Source organism: Papilio polytes, unplaced genomic scaffold (genome assembly GCF_000836215.1).
Source record: "Papilio polytes unplaced genomic scaffold, Ppol_1.0 DF824102.1, whole genome shotgun sequence".
NCBI lineage: Eukaryota > Metazoa > Arthropoda > Insecta > Lepidoptera > Papilionidae > Papilio > Papilio polytes.
Window position 1 is genome coordinate 4,719,775 of NW_013525102.1, and position 23,217 is coordinate 4,742,991.

Genomic DNA, 23,217 nt, shown 5'->3' on the forward strand with positions numbered 1-23,217 from the left:
GAATATTTTGTTTTGTTTTTAGTGCATTTTGTTTTGTTTTTCGTGTATTTTGTTTGGAAGTCGGTTTTGTTTTTTTATTAAAAAGTTTTTAATGACATCGATAGCACATAAAACCGCTAAGATTTTTTTCAAATACTATACCCGTATGATAGAAACATGAATATTTGAAACTTTTACGTTTGTTTACTAAATGATTTTCCTTAAGGTGGGAATTACCGTATCATTTACTACATCGTAATAATTTCTCAGTCATTGTACATTGCTATTTGAGAACTAATTTCCTTATGGAAGGTCTTATAAAATGTACAACAAGAGCTACATATGTTGCCATAGTCGTACACATAGTCTTGTTTCTTTGTTTTTCTATTGACGTACCATTAACCCAAAAATATCGATAATATTACGGTAATCAAAATCCTATGCCGTATCATCATATTATAATAATCTAATATATGTAAGTTTCAACTAATTTGAACAATATTAACTACTAATTCATATTAATTACTAAGATATGATTTCAGTTTAACAACAACCTAATGGCTAAATGGACCAACGCCGTAGCTTATAAATTGTTATAAATTGTTATAAAAAATTTCACAAACTTCGCCCTGTGATCACTATGACTGATATTTAGTTTTTTCATAGCCTGTTTGTTTGGATAAGATACGAAATAAGTATATTAGAGGAAGTTTAAGAGTAGCCCCAGTGGTTGAGAAATTAAGGAGTAAAAGGTTAGAGTGGTAATGGCATGTTATGAGAAGGGATGAATCGCATGTAACAAGAAGGATGTTAGTTATGAATGTGGAGGGGTACATCGGTAGAGGAGGTGCCTAGAAAGAGATGGATGGATTGCGTGAAAGGTGACATGATCAAGAAGGGAGTGATGACTGAGATGACGGATGATAGAATGCTTTGGAGGACGAAAATCTGGTGCGCCGACCCTACGGGAGTAGGATAAGCCAGGGGAGATTATGAGATGATGATAGCCTGTTTGTATAAAATAGTAAAGACTTGGTATGGCAGAATTTGTTACTTTCTTGTGCATTAAACTAAATTAATTAAAAAAATTAAATTGTCTACGAAATTTAAAAAACAATTATTGTCCTTTGTCATTGTGTTGTTTTATTGTAACACGCAAACCGCAAAAATACGAGATGACTATTCCCTTTGAAAGAATAAACCTTTGTTGTCAAATCACGTCATTGTTTTCCTGCATCTCGCACATTCATCTGAACCTTGAGCAGTTTTCCTTCAAAGGGTTTTTCTTAGTTATTATGACATGTGATATGCACCAGTTTCTTACGACAATTCCATTCGTACATAAACATATTGTTGTTTCTTTCACTCTCATTATAAAAACAAAGACAGCGATATGTTGAACTCTTTAAGCAGTGGAAACACGGGTAATGAATGCAGACTGGTTGGTTGAACGATGTACGAAAGATATCTAATCTTTCATTCTATACTACTTATGTAAATTATGGCAAAAATATACAATTTCCCAACAACAATTGTAAAAAATATTGTATGAACAGCGGTGGAAGCCCACGGTAATATGCCTTTGTCCTAACTTATAGAGTAACACGATACACAGGTCTCAGGAAAAAGAAAACCGGGTTTGCGACCATCCTTGAACTTACATCTCTTTGTATATTTTTATTTTGGTGTATAACAGCAAAGCAGCATAAAAATATTCAAACTTTTAGGATGCTCGTGACAACCGATCGCATAGCTGCCCAGGACGCAAAACTAGACGAGTGTCAGGTGGGCCTACTACGGGTAGCGGTTACTTTTACGTTGCGTTTGTACTTAAAATTGTGTCCTATGCTCCTTATTTAAAATGCGAGACGTAATAATGTTTGGATAGCACTGTAATATCATACATCTGGACCAGGAAAGGGCAGCACTACGCTAAATAACACCGTAAATAAGAGGCAAACTTGTAGGTAATAAGTATATTACAATGGATATTTGTCCAATGATGTCCGAATACTGAACATAAGTATCTTTTATGAAACAAAATGTTGACACTTGAATTGTTGTTTTAAATACTAGCGGTCGCCCGCGAATTCGTAAGTACGGAATTTAAAAAACATACAGACGAATTGAGTGCCTCCTTCTTTTGGGAAGTCGGTCAAAAACGGGTGGTCAATAAAATTTTGAGTATTTTGGCGTACCGATGTACGACGTAGTGGTGACCCGGCAGTACATATTAACCCTACGATTAGCAGATAACCTAGGAAAGACCCATGTACGTATCATACTCGGGTATTCCCTAGGTCTGGGTTACTGCAATACAAGGGTTAAATTAATTAATGTATTTAATCGATATAGCTATTCGGTTTAATTACTCTGCTAATAGCCAGTACATGGCCCTATGGAAGTCAATCATAAAAATGGTTCAGTTTGCGCTTTATTTCAAATACGTAATTATGTTAAACGTCTTAGATATAAGGAATAAAAGGATACACATCCTTATTTTTACAATTTAATTTTCATAAATTATCTTTTTAAATCCATACTAGGGTACACATTAATATTTTACCTCCCAGTAAAAATGTGACAAAGATTTTACAGCCTGTCGAAGAATATTTATGCAAATAGACAGTCTATAGTATTTATTGATAAAAATATAACAATATTTAAAAGGATTTTTCACAATTCTTGTCTTTGTAGCCAGTGTATCTACTAATATTTTGCACATTGTTTTGAGGTAAATGTTAAAGAAGATTTATATCATGTTAGGGTGCGTTTTTTTATAAAAATATTTAAAATAAACAAATAAAATTTTGAACACATTTGTAGTTAAATATTACGGCTTGTCTGTGACCAATTAATCTTAGGTTTTCCGCCCTTCCCCGCCGAGAGTCGGTCAATATATAGCTTGAAAGTTGCGAGGTCGCGATATTCGCTTGCATTCGTTCCGCGAACACACCGCTTGCGCCTTGCAGTTACAGTATAAAACATTTATAAAGGTAAACAACCATAGCTTTTAATGCAATTAATTATAACAATTTTAAAAAAATGTTTTAGATTATTTTACAATACTTTTTAATTTAATAATTTAGTTTATATGTAACAGTTTACTTCCGTTTTTACCATTCAATGTTATTACTGTCACTAGAACATTTCCTTGGGACATTTTATATTTCTAATCCATAACTAGCTTTGTTTTAAGATAATCTCAGAAATAACGTACATTTGTTAATTGTGAATAAATGCATTGATAAGAATTAATTGTCGGTTATGCAATTTTCCTGTTTATTTATTTTGTATGTAATACAGACGTGCAGTTTGATGAAAGTGTTTGTCGATTTTTTTGTTACATCATTCCGAATACGGTAACTTGTCACAGAACAGACTCGCTGAACTAAAATACAAAAAGAAACCATGACCCACTTTCGATGAAAAAAAAATTAATAATCAATCGTTAATTAAAATATAGATAATTGATTATTCTTTATGTTACAGATGACTTGGTTCACGTACGTTGCGGTGGCTATTGCTGTACTGGCCTACGCCGATGGCTACTCCGTGGGCGCTCCGGAGAGTGCCTGTAAAGACATGATCCCCAGACATCCCGTGCCCCCACAAAAGACGGCGCCCCCATACAAAATTACCACTAGCACTAAAGTAAGAGACTTTTTTTATAACGACGTTATTGCTATCTTACTAAAAATAACTATCTAGTAGTATACTCTGTAATGTTTTGCAAAAATTATTTGAAAAAAGATAACGGGATATATTTTTTTTTAATGTGAAAAAAAAACATTTTATGAAATATTCATCTGCCAATACGTTTTCTTTTACGTTTCACGATATCATTTAACACAAGAGTCTAATCTATTGTATTTAAAAATAATCATGAGTACAACCTAACAATAAAACAATTAAGTATTATTCTAAGAACAGTCGACACAAACTTAAACATTCGTAATAAGCGTGTATAGGAAGTAATTGTGTGATTAGGCGGTGAGGGCCGGCACTCCGATAGAGGTCACGATAGCTGGTAACAACGCGAAAGACACGATGAGGGGCATCCTGCTGCAGGCGCGTAAGGGAGACGACATCGTGGGCACCTTCACCCTCGACCCTAATGACTCCTTCGCGCAGCTTCTCAACTGTGGAGCCCCAGGAGTAAGTAACAACTACTTAATACATCCTTAAAATATGTTTGGTCTGCTAAAAAAGACTTAATCAATCGTTTCAAACATTAAATGGAACTTCATATACGAAAGCTAACAGTGATCAGTAGTTCATGAAGTATAAGTGTGTACCGCTTTTTCTAAAACATTGTTTCGATAATAGAAACCTACGTTAAAAAATGTACTTCATACATAAAACAATAACAGAAGGCTTCCACGATGGGCAGCGTTGTTTACCTTGTATTTTATTTTCATATTCATACCTTGGGAAGCTTTTGAAATTTGTTTTAATTTTTTTGACCATGACATACGTGTTTATTGGTTTGATTCAAACTATTAAAGAATATTTTTTTCAACATTGTTTTGGTAATTCAATACGATCCCTGGATCGGAAGAAATGTTATTAATTTTTCTTATTTTAAATAATATCTTCCGGTATTTATTTCCAGTTGTCAAAAAAGGCTTTACATTGTCCAATGTCATTGATACATGGCAAGCAAAAAAGTTACTTTCAAAAGTTCTGAGAACCAAGTACCTACTTAATGTGGCTAAATTAGGGGATTTGTTGTTACCGCGTGTTAAAAAATCTATTGTCGTAAGGCCTTCGCTGTGTCATTTGCTGTTTTTTTTTAAATCAAGCATAATCGTTTTTTCCGTACGTAAACAACAAAGGAGTTATCACTCTTTTGTTACCGCATATAAGTTACGCATTTAGTTACTGTTTATAAACAAAAAACGTACAGCTACTTCCTAATTTATAGTCCTTTTATAAGATCGGCTTTAGCCTTTTTTGAGCTTAAATTCATTTGTTATTTTTAAAAACGAAGTGAAAAAAATCTTTACTCAAAGGTATCTAACCTACAACATTTTAGTATTAAAACATGTATTTATGTGACTTTGTAATATGAATTAGGCATGTCTTAAATAGAGAGGTCAAACATCTGTCAAGGTTCTATAACGTTATGGTATCTATTTGACCCTAAAACAAAAAAATTGGAGGTCGTTCAATAAATTAATATACTTTAGACTGTTGAGAACTTTAATCAAGTAAAATTAAGTCAAATGTCTATTTTATTACGATGGAAAAACGATTATACCAAAGATGTAACCTAGAGCTTATCGTACTTACTGGTCGTAGCGGGACTGTACATAGCTGATTCTAGCCTGCGTAAGCATTTAACTTGATTTATTTCCTGTCATATCAGAGACTTTTAGTTGTTCGTTCTTAACCTAGATTTAGTATAATTATTTAGTGCTTTATAAACTATATAAAGATGGTCACGTAAATATCAAATGCCGTAGACAAGCAATGAATAATATTTTACATACTTGGCTATTCGTTTATAAACATTAGCCGGCTGGTAACTAAAATTCTATAACGGCAGCTATACAGTGAAAGGACCAAATACAATTGTGCCTATTTAGACTACTACTATACTATTTAGTATAGGTAACCAATAATTTAACATGATTCGATGAAATAAATACCTACTCTAGCCACAATGCACATAATAAAAAGCAAGTTTATGTTTATCTGTACAATACTAGTTTATAAAGATCAATTCATCCGCATAATTGACAAAATTGTATTTTTAATAAACTCATATAAAACTTATCCCACAGTTTTTACTCACGCAGCAATAAAACTAAAGTTTTCTGTAAACTTAAAACAAATCCATGATAATGAAAACATTTAAAATGACATAAATGGTTTGCGCAACCAACTGCCTACGTACTATCATAAATAATTGACGGGTCTTCGATGTAACCTCTCCGCGAAGCAAAGCCCAGCCTTGAGTGTTGCAACACACGCCGCTTTGCAAATCTCATATCTACCTAAATACCAAATACAGCTATTCTTTTCATACGAAGTATAGATAAAAACAATTTCGATACTTAGGTCAAAAAGCCACCGATTGCAGGTGTAGTGCTAAATCTGATCGTTCGGTCATTTTGTATTGACAATCTAATAAAAATACACCACAAATAACTGAATTTAATATATGGTAAGTATATAAATAATGTTTTTGCAACTTTAATACATACAAATAATGATCCTTAATCATAGTAGCTGTTAGATAAACCTATTACCACTAAGCCTTGACTCTAATGACAATATACAAAGTTAACTAAAAATTGATGTACGAGAATTTCTGATTTACCTGAAACGATATAACAACTTTACATGCATGATTGGTATTGTGGTCGGTCGTTTTAATTATACAGAAGCTTTTTTTGTCTTAAATGGACACGATAATAAAATTGCCAGTCTCTTTATTAAATGACATAACATATGAACGTGAGCTACTTTGTGTTTTTCTGAATTTTAATGCTGTTGTTACTACAGGTCAAGTAATCAGTAGGAGTAGGAATAGCAAGGATATCTACTATATGGTAATTCTTTCAACTGAGACCTTGTTGCACTAAGTCAGGCATGGCTATGGTTAACTACATGCCATACATGGGCTTTGTAATAGTTATATATTTCGTAATAAAACTCGCACAATGCGTTCAAATATTTTGTCAACCTTATCACATAGGTGTTGCATTTGTAAGGCCAAGTTGACCGTTAGGTGGCGCTGAGTTGCTCAATTCCTTACGAAACTATAACATTCTCCGCAGTTCAAGTTTTTTCAAACAATTGATTGTCGATGTTAGTAATAACGTAGGTATATAACGTAGGTAATACATCATAATTACTGCAAATATGTCTATAAAAGTGCACATTTAAAACAAATTTTAATCCAAAACTTTTTTTTATAACATAAACAACGTAAAGTCCTTGACGGTTTTATACGTAGATTAAATATTCTCTGTTTGTTATTCAGAACGCCATCACCCACAAGAAGCACGACGGTAATTTGGACAAACAGACAGCCACCTTCACGTGGACTCCATCCGAAGACTTGGACGGAGAAATTAAGTTCAGGTAAGGTTTTAAACCACAAATACAAATGTGATAATATTTTGATACACAGTGGTCAGATGAAGAAAACCAAAGGAATATATGAACTAGTTTTTTAGGCGGCCTTTTGCCTCCCCGACGTTCTCCCCCTAGCGTGGTGAATCCAAGGTGTTTGTTTTCTTTATTTTAAAATCAATTACATATAGCTAGCTTAGTAAAGATAGGTATGTTAGAAAGGAAGAGATATACTTGTCTAAATATTTGTGTGAATACCGTAGTAATCGTGTTTATCCTAATATTTACTTGTTTGTTTCAGGGCCACGATAGCGTACAATGGGGCTGTGTTCTGGGTGGGCGTGGAGTCCGCTCCTGTCACCATCACACACTAATGTTAACTAACTACTTAGATGTTAACTTACGTATAATTCGTATTTAAATGGTGATATCTCCTTGACTGTGAAATTTATTATTTTTTCTTAATTAAATTGTAAAAACATAAAATGCATTTTTATTCATCCGATAGAGATCTCGGATCTTTAATTTCCTTTGCCGAATCATTTATAAAAATATACTATACGTCTTGTTAAGGAAAAACAGAGGTAAAATATGTATAATTTTGCGACGTAATTTCAGAGTTAAAATTACATATTAAAATGTTTAAATATTCGCTCATTACGTGCATTAAATGTTAATAACATTATTATTAATAAAATAAGGAGTCATGAAATGAAACAACTGATTTCAATTTAATTATTTTTATTTTCAATGTAGCACCTAGTAAATTTGTTTCGAAGATCCTCTTACAAAAACTGCTCCAAAATTGATGGATAGTTTAGGAACCGACTTGCGACTACTTAAAAGAATTTATTTACTTTAATTAAGTATTGCGAAAAAAACTATTGTTTGTTTGAGCCTCGAGAAACTAAACCAAAATATTAAATCTATTTAAGCTGTTGCATACAAATATCTTATGAATTAAATAATTACATATATTAACCAATTTGTTAAATTAATTGACTAATTAAAATAAAGATAAATTTCACATGTAAAGTACATAGATATAATCTTGGTAATTTTGGAAATAACCAGAGACGGAATGACTTCGGAGATTTGCTTGGGTTTACATTGGCGTAAAATCGTCATATACAAAGTTTCTCCACACATTCTGATAGAAAAAAGTTTCTATATAAAAAAAATCTTGTATGATATTCATCAGTAGACATTTGGTAATAAAATGCTATTGTTTTATAAACCTAAATAATTCGGCAAGCATCATTAATTTATATAAAATAAACAAATATTGCAATAATAGTAATACTCTTGTATGAAATGTATTACAAAACTGTGGACAATATTTACTAATTTTTAGTGTAAATTTTACAAAACCTAATCTATCATGGCAGTACTATATGAATTAGATATATAACCTAGTTTCTATGGAAGTCGAAAATTGATATATTCCTAAGTATGAGCATTTATGACCGACATATAAAATGACAGATTACAATCTCATTAGGCGTATTATAAACAGTAAATTGTTTATTGCAAGAATCTGATGACAATAGTCTTTTATTGGTCTGCAACATATGCTATGTAAATGTATAGAAAAAACATGTTATTCCTACATCATACAATTCCTTTTATAGTCAAAAAAGATAGTGATAGAAGACAGAAATTATTAATTATGGTTTTCATGCTATGTTTTTATCAGAATTATTAATTATTATTAATTGGGCTCTTAGTGTTATGAAAGATATACATTTATTCTTTTTAAGCTTTACTCATCTTACTTTAATGGACATTAAGTCTATTTTCAAAGTTAAAAAGACAGATAACTCATACTTTAATAATTAAGTCCGTCGGCAATACAGTGTGTATAAACTGCAACATTACAAGGAATTGCTCAATTGATACAATTACCGTGTAATGTGACTCATTACTTCCAACTAACATTGAATCAAAGGACCAAGCTAATATTCAAAGAATTAATATCTGCTCATGAACATTAGGAAGACAAAGAAAATTTAAACGGTCTCCTCTCAATCAAATTCTCTCTCTCACTGTCAAATAACAAAATCTGATATTTCCATCACAAATTTTACAAGTAAGATTCTTATCAGACAATTAACATTTTGGAGGGACAAGCCGTTAATAAAATAAATCGAGACAAAATAAGATCCATCCAAACTTCCGAATATATACATGAGCACTGGAACGAATAACGATATATTTTACTTAAAAAGACAAACATCATGATGCAATGATAGCAGCTATAGTAGATGTGCTGATATTGCTATAAACAATGTCATATTACGAATATATTAATTCTGATAAAAACATGCACAAAGAATATTACTAATGGCATTATATGAATTTTGTGCAAGCATCTAGAATTGGCAAGGTGATAGCTAGGATATGTTTCAATTAACCATCTTAGTCTTAAAAATCATAAAAATATTGAATGTATGTTTAATCTACATTTTTAATAATTACAAAAAAAATTCGTCTGTAACTGTTTCAGTGTTTTTTCTGGCAAATTATTTTACTTAGTTTATTGGAGCAATATTTTTAAGTGACAGCATATAAAAGTGCTATTTAGTAAATATAAATAATACTGACTTTTATGAATACTAATTATAAATATATTTTGGCAAGGAAATAAACATAAAAAGCCATTTAACATTACATTATAATCCAAACTAAACTTAGAAATCATTTGGTTGGAAATAAATGCATTTCAATTCGATTTTTTAACATTAACATCACAGACACACCTGAATAAAATAAATATATAATAAATTATAAGTTCTGAAGTTATCATTGGCTTTGTATGAAGTAACTTTGTCGCTTAAGTTGCCTGTACAGGGAGATATATTTCCCCGCAGCTGAAGTTCTTGGAACAACATACTGTTTACAGAAAAGTTTCGGATCTTGAGCCTTTTCTGAAAGTTCACCACATTCCAGAGCTCTTAAGAATGCCAGCACAAATGTAAAACAATTATGTCTCTCTTCATTATATCTATGTGCTTCCCAAAGAGGACTGGAGCTTATCTGAAAAATATACATTGAAACTTGAGACTTACCAACTAATGAATTAAAAGCAATTACAACAGATTTTTCCTACAACAATTTTAAAAAGAAATTCACTTCACTTCATGTTTTATATTACTTATCTGTGCTAAAAAAACTTTAAACAGTAATTTAAAATTCATGTCTAGTATTGGTCAATAATTTATAAAATTACCCACCTTTAAGAGCACACTGTCCCATATTTCATTCCACAATTCGTCAAATTGTTCCAGCATCAGACACTGATCCCAGTGCGCGCTGTTGTCACAGTTACTCCATTTCTTTGTCACAGGGTCAACACCCCAAATGCCCTCCTCATTGAACTCAATGACACACCCTTGAGAGTTAGTGACCCCAATGTGCAAGTCTTGCGAGTTGTAATAGTCACTGAAATGTTTCAGTTTATCGTAAGCAATTATGACCAAAAGGAAATGACTCAACACACAAGTATCAACATAAATGCCTACTTTTAAGAAAGAAATCGATACTTACTTAAGAAAATCACCTTGAGTAGGCTTCATTACTATCGCCCTTGGATGTTGAGATGCTTTTACAAACGGATAAGGAACTCTGAAATGAAAATAGGGCGCATAGCAACACACTTTCTACGTCAATAATATTGTCTTTACTTAACGAAAAACGACTTACCGGAACGGTAAAAGCTTGTAGTCGTACCGATCAAGTTTTTGTTTGCAAACTGGGCATTGTTCAGGAATAATTGTACAAAAAACTTTGTGATCACAATGGTGGAAACAAAGGATACCCGGATCCATGTTAACACACAAAATAAAACAATATTATCAATTAAACACGTAAAAAATGATGGAGAAAATTAATCTAAGTTTATTCAGGTCCACTATAGCAATAAATATTTTAGGATTATGACTGAATAATCGACAATATACTGGAACTAACACTCGCTAACAATACTATTGTTCTACAATTCTACATTCTAATTGCACCGTCTTAACTCGTTTGGCAGGACTCTTCAAATAACGTTCATAATACAAACTAAAATGGAATTTTCACATAACATATTGATTTTATCAATGCGTACGTTACACTAATAATTTAGTTCCTCGTACTTTTTTAACCACTCTTTTGTTATTTGATGTACTTTGACTCAAATACTTCATTATGTTTGAGATATTCTAAAATTTCTCATATTTGACAAAAGAAGTTACTTTGTGAATTGCTTTCGAACGCACCTGTCAAGTTGCATTTGACATGACATTTGGCAACATATGATCAAGTTTAAATCGCGTTGATTGGTTACATTGAGGCAACTGTCTTGTGATTGGATGCCAAGAAACAATGAAATTATGACTGAAATGGCGGGAGAATTTGAAATTTACATATTCGGTAAAACGAAACGATGATTAAAATACCAACATAGCTATATGTATGTGTTATATTTTTAGGTATGTACAACTTTTTATCTACACATGAAAAATATTGAAATAAGTTGTATAATGCTTTATCAGAATTGTAGAATTTTAAATCCTTTATAAGTAAAAACCATTTTTTTACATCATCATATTCACAAGCAATAATTAAGTTCTCAATATTGCTTTCAAAGAGTTCAATGAATGCTCTGGACATTAGGATTTGGTCAATAAATTGTGTGTCGGTGTGTATTGTGTGTTTACGGGTTGCCATAGCAACGATTGAATTGATAAAAATCGAGGTAACCACACCTCGACCGTGAGACCTAGTTTATACTTGTGTCGAGTTTTGGACACATCGTGTGGCTTACCGTAGAGCCTTATTCACTATTTTTATAAAGTTAAATTGTTGGAATAATGAAAAGTATTAATTTTGAAATAGATTATTTCAAATTCGATTAGACTAAAGTGTAATTAGGTATATAAATAGACTAAGGAAGTAATGTCTTATTAAATAAGTCTTAGTTCAATTATGCCATAATGTTTTCGAAGAACGAATTAGAGTTTCGAGCATTGTTTTGGACACTAGCACTCATACCTGTGGTGTCAGCGGGCATAGCTTGCCTCAGCAACCCGTGTCTGCATGGCATTTGCATTGATGATCTCAACAGGTAATTATTTTTGTATGTAATAGTAACATAAATTTTTGAACAAAATACATTTAATAAAACAAAAGAAAATTAAAGACAAAAGGACTATGGAAAATAATATTTTTATTAAGTACCTACTTGTCACACGAAATATTTTAACAAATAATTGTATGAAAGGGGCAGGATTTCCCACAAAATACCATAAATTACAAGGGTTATGGCGCCCTATTCGCGTAAGTAGGTCGTCGTCTCAGCAATACACTTACGAGTAAAGCAACTTTAAATTGACTTAAACCTAAATCAAGTTATTTTGTAAAGAGTTTTTTTTTTATTAAATAATGAGATTTTTCTTTACCTGATCTTTATTTTCTAGTACGACTACGGCCAGTGTTTTGTAACTAATCTTAATTTATAAATGCCAAGTATTATATTGATTTAAAAAATTTTCGATAAAATTATGTCGCTGACAACCTTTACGTAAATCCAATATCCAGGTGGAGAGTATGTAAATAGAGTTCTTAGTAGGTTTTTAATGTTTAATAAATGGGAATTCTGAAATATATAATTTATTTAGTTAACTACATTTGTTTGTCTAATAGTGACAAACTACTTTAAGTGGATAATCTATATTTGAGGGGTGTTAACACGTATACAATTTAATACCTCGGTTTGTAACCAAGGAATCCGAGATAGTGCAAGCGATGTAACTTTAGAACAACTTTGGTGTAACTTAATATAGGATTATCCGGATATCAATACAATGGCTTACCTAGTGTTACCATCATTTAGAAAAGTCATATTTGAAATAATCTTTCACGTAATGTGGTGCATAAAATTAAAAATAATTTCAGCCTTAACAAAGTTTCTGATAGCAGTTGTACACAATATCGTTACTTATAGGTACAAAACGTTATAGAACTAGAAATGACCCCTATTTTTTTAATTCACTAATCATAATTCTGATAACGCATCGAAGTTATGTTCTAATGTCATGTTTCAGCACGTATATGTGCTACTGTATAGACGGGTACACTGGCGTCCACTGCCAGACTAACTGGGATGAGTGCTGGTCGGGTCCCTGCCAGCACGGAGGCACCTGTCTCGACGGCATCGCATCCTACAACTGCACATGTCCTGAAGGATTCATTGGTAACTATATAAAAAGCCATATCAGTCTACTTTTCTCCTGATACGGCGACCACTACTATTATTGTCCTTGTTTTCACTAAAGTCCACACTAGCTGTTTTCTGTCGACAAACTACTCTGGATATCGGGAGCTAAAACAATTCAATTGTGGTAAGAAACCCGTATCTTACAAACATACCACATCTTTCCAAAAAAATACCCATCTCAGTCGAAAGAACACTTAGTTTGAAATGTTCTATCCTTTTCCCCTAATCAAGGTGATAATTGTGAGACGAATTTCAACGAGTGTGAATCGAATCCGTGCCTGAACAATGGCACATGCATCGATATGACGAACGAGTATGTCTGCCACTGCGTGCCTGGCTTCTCCGGCGACCACTGCGAGGTGGACGCGGCGGTGTGCGACGGCGACGAGGTGCGTTGCCACAACGGCGGACAGTGTGTCGAAGGCCCTGGGTACAAGTTCTACTGTAAATGCTCACCAGGCGAGTACCATACACTAATGTCAATTTCCAGTTACTAATGCGGTCTAACCGTGCCGAGATTATGATATTTATAACTGCTTTTATGTACAGGCTGGGCGGGGAAGTTCTGTGAAGATCAAATAGACGAATGTGAATCCAATCCTTGTCAAAATGGAGGAATGTGTATTGATATCCACGCGGATTACATGTGTGCATGCGCTTATGGTAAGTAACGTTCATGGGATTATAGACTTTATGTTAATAAAATTGCCTTTAAAGTTTACTAAACTCTTTGATACTTTCAGGTTTCACAGGTAAAAGTTGCGAAGTTCAGATAGAGTTCTGTGATGAAAATTCTTGCAGTAACGATGCATTGTGTGTTGTCGAAGAAGGCGCCAGAGTATGTTATTGTGTTCCTGACTATCACGGTGAAAGGTGTGAACTGCAGTACGACGAATGTCTACTGGGACCAAGGTAACTATCATTTATTGTACCAACAAAGTTACTGCGATTCTTCTATATGAGGAGTAGTTTTAATTTGTCTTTAATTAACTTTCAGATGTATGAACGGTGGCACTTGTATAGATGGAGTTGATAATTTTACCTGTTCTTGTCCACCGAATCTTACTGGAACATTATGCGAATGCTTGATTATAAGTGACGATCATATTGATTGTGAATACGTTAGTCCTATACCATTATACAACACTACCACAACGTTGCTTACTACAATTGCTGAGAAAACGACAGAAATTGTTTCAACAATTCCATCGATAACTTACAACAATACATCGTCTTATGATTTGACATCTCAAAGTGAACCTTGGACTACATCAGCTATGGTCGATTTTTCATCAACCACAGAAATCACATCGCATACAGTAGGTGAAAAAACAAACAAACAAGAAACTACAACCATATCGTATTCAAGTACATCTGAAATTGAAGAAACAACAACGCCTAGTACAACTGTTTTTTTTACATTAGAACCACAAACACAAAAAACTATCAGTTCTGAAGATTCTAAAACGGAAAGTACGTGTAAAGAGACATGCGATAAAGCAACTGAACTAACTACTATGACAACGTCAAGTGAATTGGAAACGACGTTGTTAAACAATCAAACAACATCAGTACCGGTTACTCACCCTACAAAAGTAACAATTGAATCCCAAAATCAAACAACTGAAGTAACTACCGCAATTTCTTCCAAATCAACTATCGAAGATGTAACAACTCCAACAACAGTTCCGGACCACAAACTAGATACAACAGAAAAAATGTTCACAGACATCCCTACAGAATATTCATTAACGGATGCCTCTCCGACGTATACAAGTGAATCTGTTGAAACTACAACATTATTTGATAAAACAACTCACGTCTACACAACTGTACAGTCGGATTGCACCGACGCCGTCTGCAACAACCGCGGCAGCTGCGCCAACACTATACACGGTATTAGAGTAAGTAAGGATTTACACAGCTTTTATAAAACTTCTGGTGTAATAATTTCTGATTGTAAAACAATTCTCAATCGATTTATGTTATTTCAAGTGTCATTGCTTATTCAACTATGGAGGAAGATTCTGTGAAGTGAAATTAAGTATAACAACTGCGGCTTTCGGAGGGAATTCATACATAGTACATCGTTTAAGCAACACCACATCGATCAGTATTGAATTTAGTGCAAAAACATTAATCACCGATGGGCACGTAATGCACGTAGATATAGCTAGAGGAGCATATATGGAATTATTTTTAAATTCAGGATTATTAAAGTTTAAATTTTCTTGTGGGTACCAAACAATGCTATTAAGTGAACTGAAAACTTACGTCAACAAAGGGTATCCAATGAAAATAGAAACAAGGTAAAATAAAACAAATATGAGTTATAGTTTTTTTTTTTAAATTAACTTTTAAAATTAAACGTCTTCTAATTTCTTTGTTTACAGATTAGATTTATATTTAAATCAGCAACAATGTAATGCAACTCTGCATTTAAATGATACAGTCGCGATGAGCGGCGGACAGATAGCTAACATAAGTACAGTCGATCCTAATATCATGCTGTATTTCGGTAATATGCCTGACAGTAATTATACCGACAACAAACCTTTTATTGGATGCATTAAAGATTTGAAGGTAAATGTAAAATTTGATTATAATAAGATATATGCAATGCATTTTTGTACATGATTGTTTAGAAAATAAAAATGAATTTAAATTCAAAGAAATCAGACACATGTCTGATTAATGTTGTTTTGGATGAGAAACGTAATTTATAAACATAGGCAAGATATGCATTCTTAAAAGTGGCTTGGACTGTTGACTAATGTACACATTATCTGTTTTATAAAGATAAATAACAAGAGTCGGGAAATATTCGGCGAAGCATTTAATGCTGGCGAAGTAACAGAATGTTCATCTCTGTCCTGCTTGTCTGGGCCTTGTCTCAATGGCGGGACTTGCAATGACAGCGGTGAGGGCTACACCTGCTCGTGTACTAATGGGTAAGACTGCTATGTTACAATTTTATTTAATTCTCAATTAATGTAACTAACTACTTGTAATTTGTCGGTAGGTGGATGGGCGAGAACTGCAAGCAGTCGATCTGTGAACACAACCCATGTGAATCAGGCGGCAGCTGCGTCAGGTATCCCGGGAGCGGTTTCCTCTGCCTCTGTCCCTATGGAAAACACGGCATCTTCTGTGAATATAGTAAGATAACTCTTCACCAAAGTAAAATTGTATCATAGTCTTTCGCTGATGTCAAATAGAGTCTGAATAAACACATCTTTTTTCCCTTTTAATTATTTAATTCGGTATTTTGTTCAATTATATATCCTTGGGTCCTTTACTGGGTTGATTCCCTGTATTAATGACGTCCCTTATTTTACTTTTAACATAGTAAGTACGAGATACTTTACATATTCTCCGCATTGTGATGGTGGGATTAATGCATATTTATTCTTTGTTCGTCAGATGTTGAGATAACTCGGCCGTCCCTGGCGCCGATAGCGAGCGGCGTGTCGGCGTACCTGGTGTACCCGCTGTCGGCGGCGGCGCTGAGCTCCGAGCGCTTCGAGCTGCGGCTTCGCTTCCACACTGCGGACATGGACCAGATCGCGTTGCTCGCCTTCGTCGGCCAGAGCGGCCGCCACGGCCCGCGCTCGCACCACCTCGCACTCACCTTCGTCAAGGGCTATCTCATGCTCACCTGGAATATGGGCAGCGGTAACAAACATTAAGAATCGTTTCAAAGCTATTCGTTTTAAGAATAGATAGAACTATCTCGACTAGCAGGTAGATTGTCTGGCATCGTTCTGTCAGGTCCTCGTCGCGTGTTTACGTCGCGCGCGGTGGGCGTGCGGCGCGGCGGGCACGCGGTGCGCGTGTGGCGGCGCGGGCGCAGCGCCGGCCTCAGCGTGGACGGCCGCCACAACGTCTCCGGCAACGCGCCCGCCCCGCCGCAGCACGACAAGATGACCCTGCTGCCCTATTTGTACATAGGTAAGACCGACACTAAGGGTACAGACGCCTCCTAAAGAAAACCTAGCCTGAAAGTGTTTGATTTCCTTTTTATGATGCTCAGGTGGTCATCCGTCATTGAATTTCGCGGAGTTGCCACACGACCTGCCGCTGCACGGCGGCTGGCGCGGCTGCGTGTGGGACGTGGGCGGGCAGGCGGCGGGCGGGCGCGCGGCGGCGGGCCGCGGCGTGGGCCAGTGCGGCGTGGCGCAGTGCACCGCCAGCTCCTGCAATGCGCCGCGGGGACTCTGCATACACTCACCTGCTACTTATGGGTGGGTTAGAAATTGGAGGAAGGACCTAATAAAAGTTTTGTTGACTTTGTTGCAATAAGCCAATGTGATACAAAGAAATCTGTTTTTAAAGCTACGTATAACCTTCATACATGCAGATGCATCTGTAACGAGGGTTGGTTCGGGCCGACGTGCGCTGGCCGGCAGCCGGCGTGCGGGCCGCGCTCGCGCTGCCGCGGCCGCTGCGTGCTGGGCGGCGACGGGCTGGCGCACTGCGACTGCCCCTACGGCAAGACCGGTGACAACTGCGAACAAGGTCTATATACTTTTACATTCTTACTTACCAGGTCGGTTGATATGATTTTCCGTTAACGTTCATCATCTGAGTACATGATACTTTGTATTGATTGTTTCTTTTATTTTCAGATATGATTCCAATAGATGTAATGCTAAGCGGTGTGAGATCGTACCTGCGACTGGAGCCGCGGTCGCTGTCCAGCGTCAGTTTGTCTCTGGAAGCGGAGATCAGGCCGGACAAAGAGCGTGGCCTGCTCATACTTGTACAAACGCCTCACTTCTACACAACGCTGTCATTGCAAGGTGGTTTACTGGAGTACCGGTGGACGGGTGAGATAAAAAAATACGGTCCATTTGCTTAGAAATACAGATTTGTATGAGCGTTTTCAAGAAATGTCCATGACTCATCCCCTCGAGTGGCAAATTTCGGGACGAAGATTATCTTTTTACTTTAGATCTTGCAATTCATTGGTTTTATTTATTGTTTTTGTATGTGTTTGTTGCAGACCGGCTGTCCGGTGTGACGTCGCTGGTGCGCAGCGGCGCGGTGTGCGCGCTGCGGCGCTGGCAGCGCGTGCGCGCGGGCCGCTACGCCGCGCGCCTCTACGTGTGGCTGGACGGCGCGCTCGCCACAGAGCCCATGCTGGCGCACGCCTACCCGCACACCGCCAGCGACGCTGACATCTTTATAGGTAACGCTCTCATTTTAAATGTAAACCTAATAAAAAGCCCTTCAAGTCTAACTTTGACTCAATTGTGCAAGTCCGAATAACAGTTTGGGAATGACCCAATAACGCAGGTGGTGCGCAAGATTTATCAACGGTGCCGTTCGACGCGATGTCCGGACCTCCGGAGTCGTATTCGGGCTGCATACGAAATCTGCACGTTAACAATGTTCTCCTGCCGCTCGACCAGCAAAACATACGAGGTGGGTCTATCAGGAACTCTCACAACGTTCAATAAAAATGTTTTAGTTACATGTTTTCATTTCAGTCGCCGGTTTCCCAAATTTTTATATAATCGGAATGATTGGTAGTCGACGTAAAGTTTACCCTCTTCAGATGGTCGCAACGTGGGTGCGTGCGGCGGCGCGGCGTGCGCGGGCGGGCGCTGCCGGCGCGCGGCGTGCGAGCCTGCGCGGTGCCGCGCGCCGCACGGCCGCTGCCGCCGCCATCGCTGCGTGTGCGCCGCGGGCCGCGCCGGGGAACACTGCCAGACACGTACCTTACATTATTTTCAGTATTCAATTTTTTTTATTCGTAATGTTATAGATATTTTTACTGAAGTGTTCTTATGCAGAGATTAATATAACGATCCCGCAATTCGACGGCGATTCGTTGCTGCGGGTGCAGCCGCGGCAGGCGCGGGCGCGCGAGCAGCGCCTGGCGCCCGCCGCTGCGCGCCTCGCACTCAACTTCACCACCGCGGAGCCCGGCGGACTGCTGCTGTGGATCGATATGGTAAATATAACGGTACTTACTAAGATAAGGTAATAAGTTATTTACGTACAAATAGCAATAACTAGTGTTAGCGAGAACTGATGTAAGAAGTAATTATTATTTACCAATTATTTTGTTACCAGGGTATTGACTATCTCGGGATCGCTATGGAAAATGGATACATAAAGTTGGTGTGGTCTATACATTGCTACGTCACTGAGGTGGTGCGACAAGATGTTAAATCTCTTCCGATTCGACCACGGATGCTTTCGAAAATTTTGCCAAGCGTTGGCTTTTTAGCTGATGGGGAGTGGCACAGGATTGTATTGGAGTTTGGAGAGAAAAATATTACATTGACCGTCGATAAACGATTAGCTTTCATAGAGGAGTCATGTGAAAGAGACTTGAACAACAACGTGGACTTGTATATAGGTAAGCATAACTTTTACCGGTTAAGGACAGCGCCCTGGGCGAGATATCTACTGCACTCCCATTTCTACCATGTCGTAGATCGCACGTATACAATGTACTACTCAAATGTTTTCCGTACGCAGGTGGAGTAAACGAAGAGGATAATCCAGCCGTGAAAAAGATATTTCCACAAAACTTCAAGGGCTGCATCGATCAGATATCAACCCGTGATGATTCCTTCATCACCGACTACTCAGAGTTTTACAGTGAAAATGTTAACTCGTGCCAACTTTTCCCTATTACCTAATTTTATACATATCACGGCATATCGGTATTTGCAAGATACAATTAATAAATTCTTTACAATTCGGCTAGGGAAATTACGAACAGGCGAGAGTCACGATTTGTCGGTAACATACTAAATATTCATACCTGTGAGTCCACTTTTGTGTGCTCGTAGGAATATTCCATATGCCAAGAAAATATCTCAAACTGTACAACCGAATGGTCTTACCCTTTTATCAACATTTCAATCCAATGTTAGAAATGAAGAATGGATAATGTTTATGCCCCACTTAAAACAGAGTTATTTCACGTTGTTAACGACTATTTTTAATCTCATTTGTGCATAGATTTTATCCTGTATTTAAAAAATTATAAAAATTATAATCAGCTCCTTTCTCTTTTTAGTGGGTTCATTTTTGATTTTGAAATTCTCAGTCAAGTGACCGATCTTCATTCTCTTTTTATTAGTGTTTACATAACAGTAGCAAATATTGTTAATAAGTAGAAAATAATTGATTTGTATAATTAGTATTAAGAGGCAACACTCATGGTACAAACGTTTTCTAGTCAAGTTTTAGTATCACTACTAAGAAATTTTATATTAAGCGAACTATTAAAGTTTTAGATTAAACGTTGTGGGTTTTTAGAAAAAATAAAATAAAAATTCATCATACACAAAATATAGTTTTATTGATATATTCATGTTTAATAAATTGTATACATAACATCATCAAATATTATATTATAAACATATACATTTCGTTATACGTTACTAATTCAAACACAAATACAATATGAGATGTTATCCCCGTGCTCTACATCTGATTTACGTTGACACGAAGTGCGGGCGCGGCGACCGGACACAAAGCTCAGCTCGACCTCCTCCTGCCCGTCATCTGTATGTACATCCTCCCCGATACATACAAAAGCGACACGAACGCACATTAAGTCGTACAGTTTACGTTAGGCCTATTTACAGTGGAATAAAGTTGGAATGCTTGACTGCAGCGCGATACAGCTTGCTATTGCGACATTGTACAACACGATAGACTTAGGAACATAGAGTCCTTTACTGTTTACAACACGACATTCAACATCGATACAAATTCTAAATAATAAATATTACAATAAGCCGTATAAATAAATAAATCGTTCATTGCACATCGTTCATTTTAAACAATTTAAGCGACGGCTCCGCCATTCGCCGTCGGCTGCGATGTCAGGCACGAAGTGAATCTCTACGGAACGTTACATTTTACATCAAATATATCGATAAGCAAGAACGTAGGAATGTTTCTAATAACATTAATAAACATAAATATAGAAAATAGGACAAGCGGATCACAGAAGTAAATATTATATATTTACGAAGTAATTAAGCCTAGAAGTGGTGCGCTGCGACGCGCGTCCAGGACGCGGCGCGCGCGCGGCGCCGCCGCGGACATCGAATGCGATAAGGCCTATGTGTAGTAACAATATCGTTATATCGTTATATATCATATACTATAATTGTTGACACTGACACATCCTCATAAAACTCTTTAAAATATTAAGAACATCGAAATCTAAATTGTATATCCCATATGCATTACGTCCTAAACGCCCTCAAGCAAATGAATATATGACATTTCGCTTATCTACCTTGAAATTATTTAATTTAAAATTATATTTAAATCGAACTCATTTAACAATTCTTATATAAATCTATAAAATAACAAATACGAGAATGGGATGCGACCGCGGCCGGGGCCGGGGCCGGGGCCGGGCGGTGCTGCCGGCTCGGCGGCTGCACTCTATGCCGGGTGGTAACAATCTCATTAAATTCATAATCTCTACATTTAATAAACAAATTACACTACATTACATAATTTCATTAATAAAAGGTCATGTCCTATTGATTAAAAAAGCTATAATCGATCATACGTTGAACCGTTACGTCATTACAAATTAACATCGGAATATAAATGATCGGGTCAGTAGACAGTAGTGGCGCGAGCGCTGCCTCTCTACGACAGGCGATGCCGACACGGTGTAAAGCATTAAAAACGGAAAGTAAAAACAGAAAGCATATATTTTTGTAAAATCAGTCTCATTCGCATAAGGAAGTGATCACAGCACACACACTGGAAACTCGTTGCGGAGCGAGGGGCCACGACCCTCTCAACAGAACACTAATAATAGAGCACCATGGTCGCTAACTCGCTACACTTAATAAACGTGATAAAAACATGCAACAGACTAATTGAAAATTTCATTATAAAAATATCAAATGTATGAGAGACATACGGAGCCAAGGATTGAGATTGGAAGTACACGTATTATTAAAAATATAAATACATTTAGTCGGATACGAAGCACATCACAATTCCCATCGGATATAATATATTGCAAAACGAAACAATTCATAGAATAGACTAGATATATAGAGTAATTACAACTGGAGACGGTAAATGTAACATAACTCATAAAATATAATCGAGTTCGCGTTTACGCATCAATGGCTTTAGAAGTGTGAAGCGGAGATCTCACACAATACATATCTTTATTCAAAATTAATTTACATGAAATAAGCAAGACAGCATTACTTCGTGCCATTTACCCCATCTCTGATGCAATTGACTACTTATTATATACAATATAAATAACATTTAAGGTACTTCACAATATGGTGCAAAACGGAAGAATAATTTGTACAAAATAAAATTATTAGCTGTCAACATTGAAAAATGAATTAATAGCAATAAAATTCTGTTCCCATCCATACATATAGAAATACAATTGAGGATACATTGTCAATATTTAGATTTATTAACTAATTAAATATAAAATTATAACGCGCCTCTACGCAAACATCGAGCGCGCGGAAACGTAAATAGACAAAATTCGTAATATGAAAAAACATTCATCTCATCATCATCATAAACTCGTGAAGGGTGTCGCTGGCCGCGGCCGCCGCCGACATGCGATTGCGCTTTATACATCTGACTGATGTTAGATTGGGTCGTAAGAGTTCCAATCTTACATTTCATTAAAATATTCCATTTCATCTTTGATAGATCCACAAAAAGTCATGTAACTAAGAACCGTGTAAATTAAAAAGAATTTTGCTGAAATCGCATGTCGCCGGCGACCGCGCGGCGCGTTATCCTAATTTGGAGCTCGATAGGGTGTCGAGAGCGTGCGCGGAGCGAGCCGCGCGGTGTTGGCGTCAGATGCGGGCCAGAGCCCTGGGGGGCGCCCTCGCCAACGCCCGTCA

General features: G+C 36.3%; 4 protein-coding genes across 4 annotated transcripts; 3 read left to right on the plus strand and 1 right to left on the minus strand.

The window, feature by feature from the left end:
* The first annotated feature begins 2,890 nt into the window (after window positions 1-2,890).
* Window positions 2,891-7,551, plus strand: LOC106099911 (putative defense protein Hdd11). Its single transcript, XM_013278602.1, has 5 exons — window positions 2,891-2,975; window positions 3,472-3,633; window positions 3,970-4,137; window positions 6,974-7,074; window positions 7,367-7,551. Exons 2-5 carry the CDS (start codon window positions 3,472-3,474, stop codon window positions 7,437-7,439), a joined length of 504 nt encoding a protein of 167 aa, XP_013134056.1. The 5' UTR covers window positions 2,891-2,975; the 3' UTR covers window positions 7,440-7,551.
* A 238-nt stretch (window positions 7,552-7,789) lies between these two features.
* On the minus strand, window positions 7,790-11,094 carry LOC106099869 (MKRN2 opposite strand protein). Its single transcript, XM_013278549.1, has 4 exons — window positions 10,768-11,094; window positions 10,612-10,689; window positions 10,299-10,506; window positions 7,790-10,101 (listed from the first exon to the last, which is right to left on the minus strand). The coding sequence occupies exons 1-4, from the start codon at window positions 10,890-10,892 to the stop codon at window positions 9,868-9,870; spliced, it is 645 nt and encodes a 214-aa protein (XP_013134003.1). The 5' UTR covers window positions 10,893-11,094; the 3' UTR covers window positions 7,790-9,867.
* Window positions 11,095-11,993: 899 nt separating this feature from the next.
* On the plus strand, window positions 11,994-18,861 carry LOC106099925 (protein crumbs). The gene is made up of 17 exons (XM_013278617.1): window positions 11,994-12,175; window positions 13,155-13,303; window positions 13,559-13,786; window positions 13,877-13,990; window positions 14,071-14,239; window positions 14,325-15,231; window positions 15,323-15,636; window positions 15,721-15,910; window positions 16,127-16,278; window positions 16,350-16,486; window positions 16,751-17,002; window positions 17,099-17,278; window positions 17,361-17,571; window positions 17,688-17,845; window positions 17,956-18,156; window positions 18,333-18,518; window positions 18,626-18,861. The coding sequence occupies exons 1-17, from the start codon at window positions 12,045-12,047 to the stop codon at window positions 18,787-18,789; spliced, it is 3,843 nt and encodes a 1,280-aa protein (XP_013134071.1). The 5' UTR covers window positions 11,994-12,044; the 3' UTR covers window positions 18,790-18,861.
* A 120-nt stretch (window positions 18,862-18,981) lies between these two features.
* On the plus strand, window positions 18,982-20,350 carry LOC106099564. Its single transcript, XM_013278132.1, has 4 exons — window positions 18,982-19,046; window positions 19,126-19,286; window positions 19,409-19,697; window positions 19,820-20,350. Exons 2-4 carry the CDS (start codon window positions 19,284-19,286, stop codon window positions 19,981-19,983), a joined length of 456 nt encoding a protein of 151 aa, XP_013133586.1. The 5' UTR covers window positions 18,982-19,046; window positions 19,126-19,283; the 3' UTR covers window positions 19,984-20,350.
* Window positions 20,351-23,217: the final 2,867 nt, after the last annotated feature.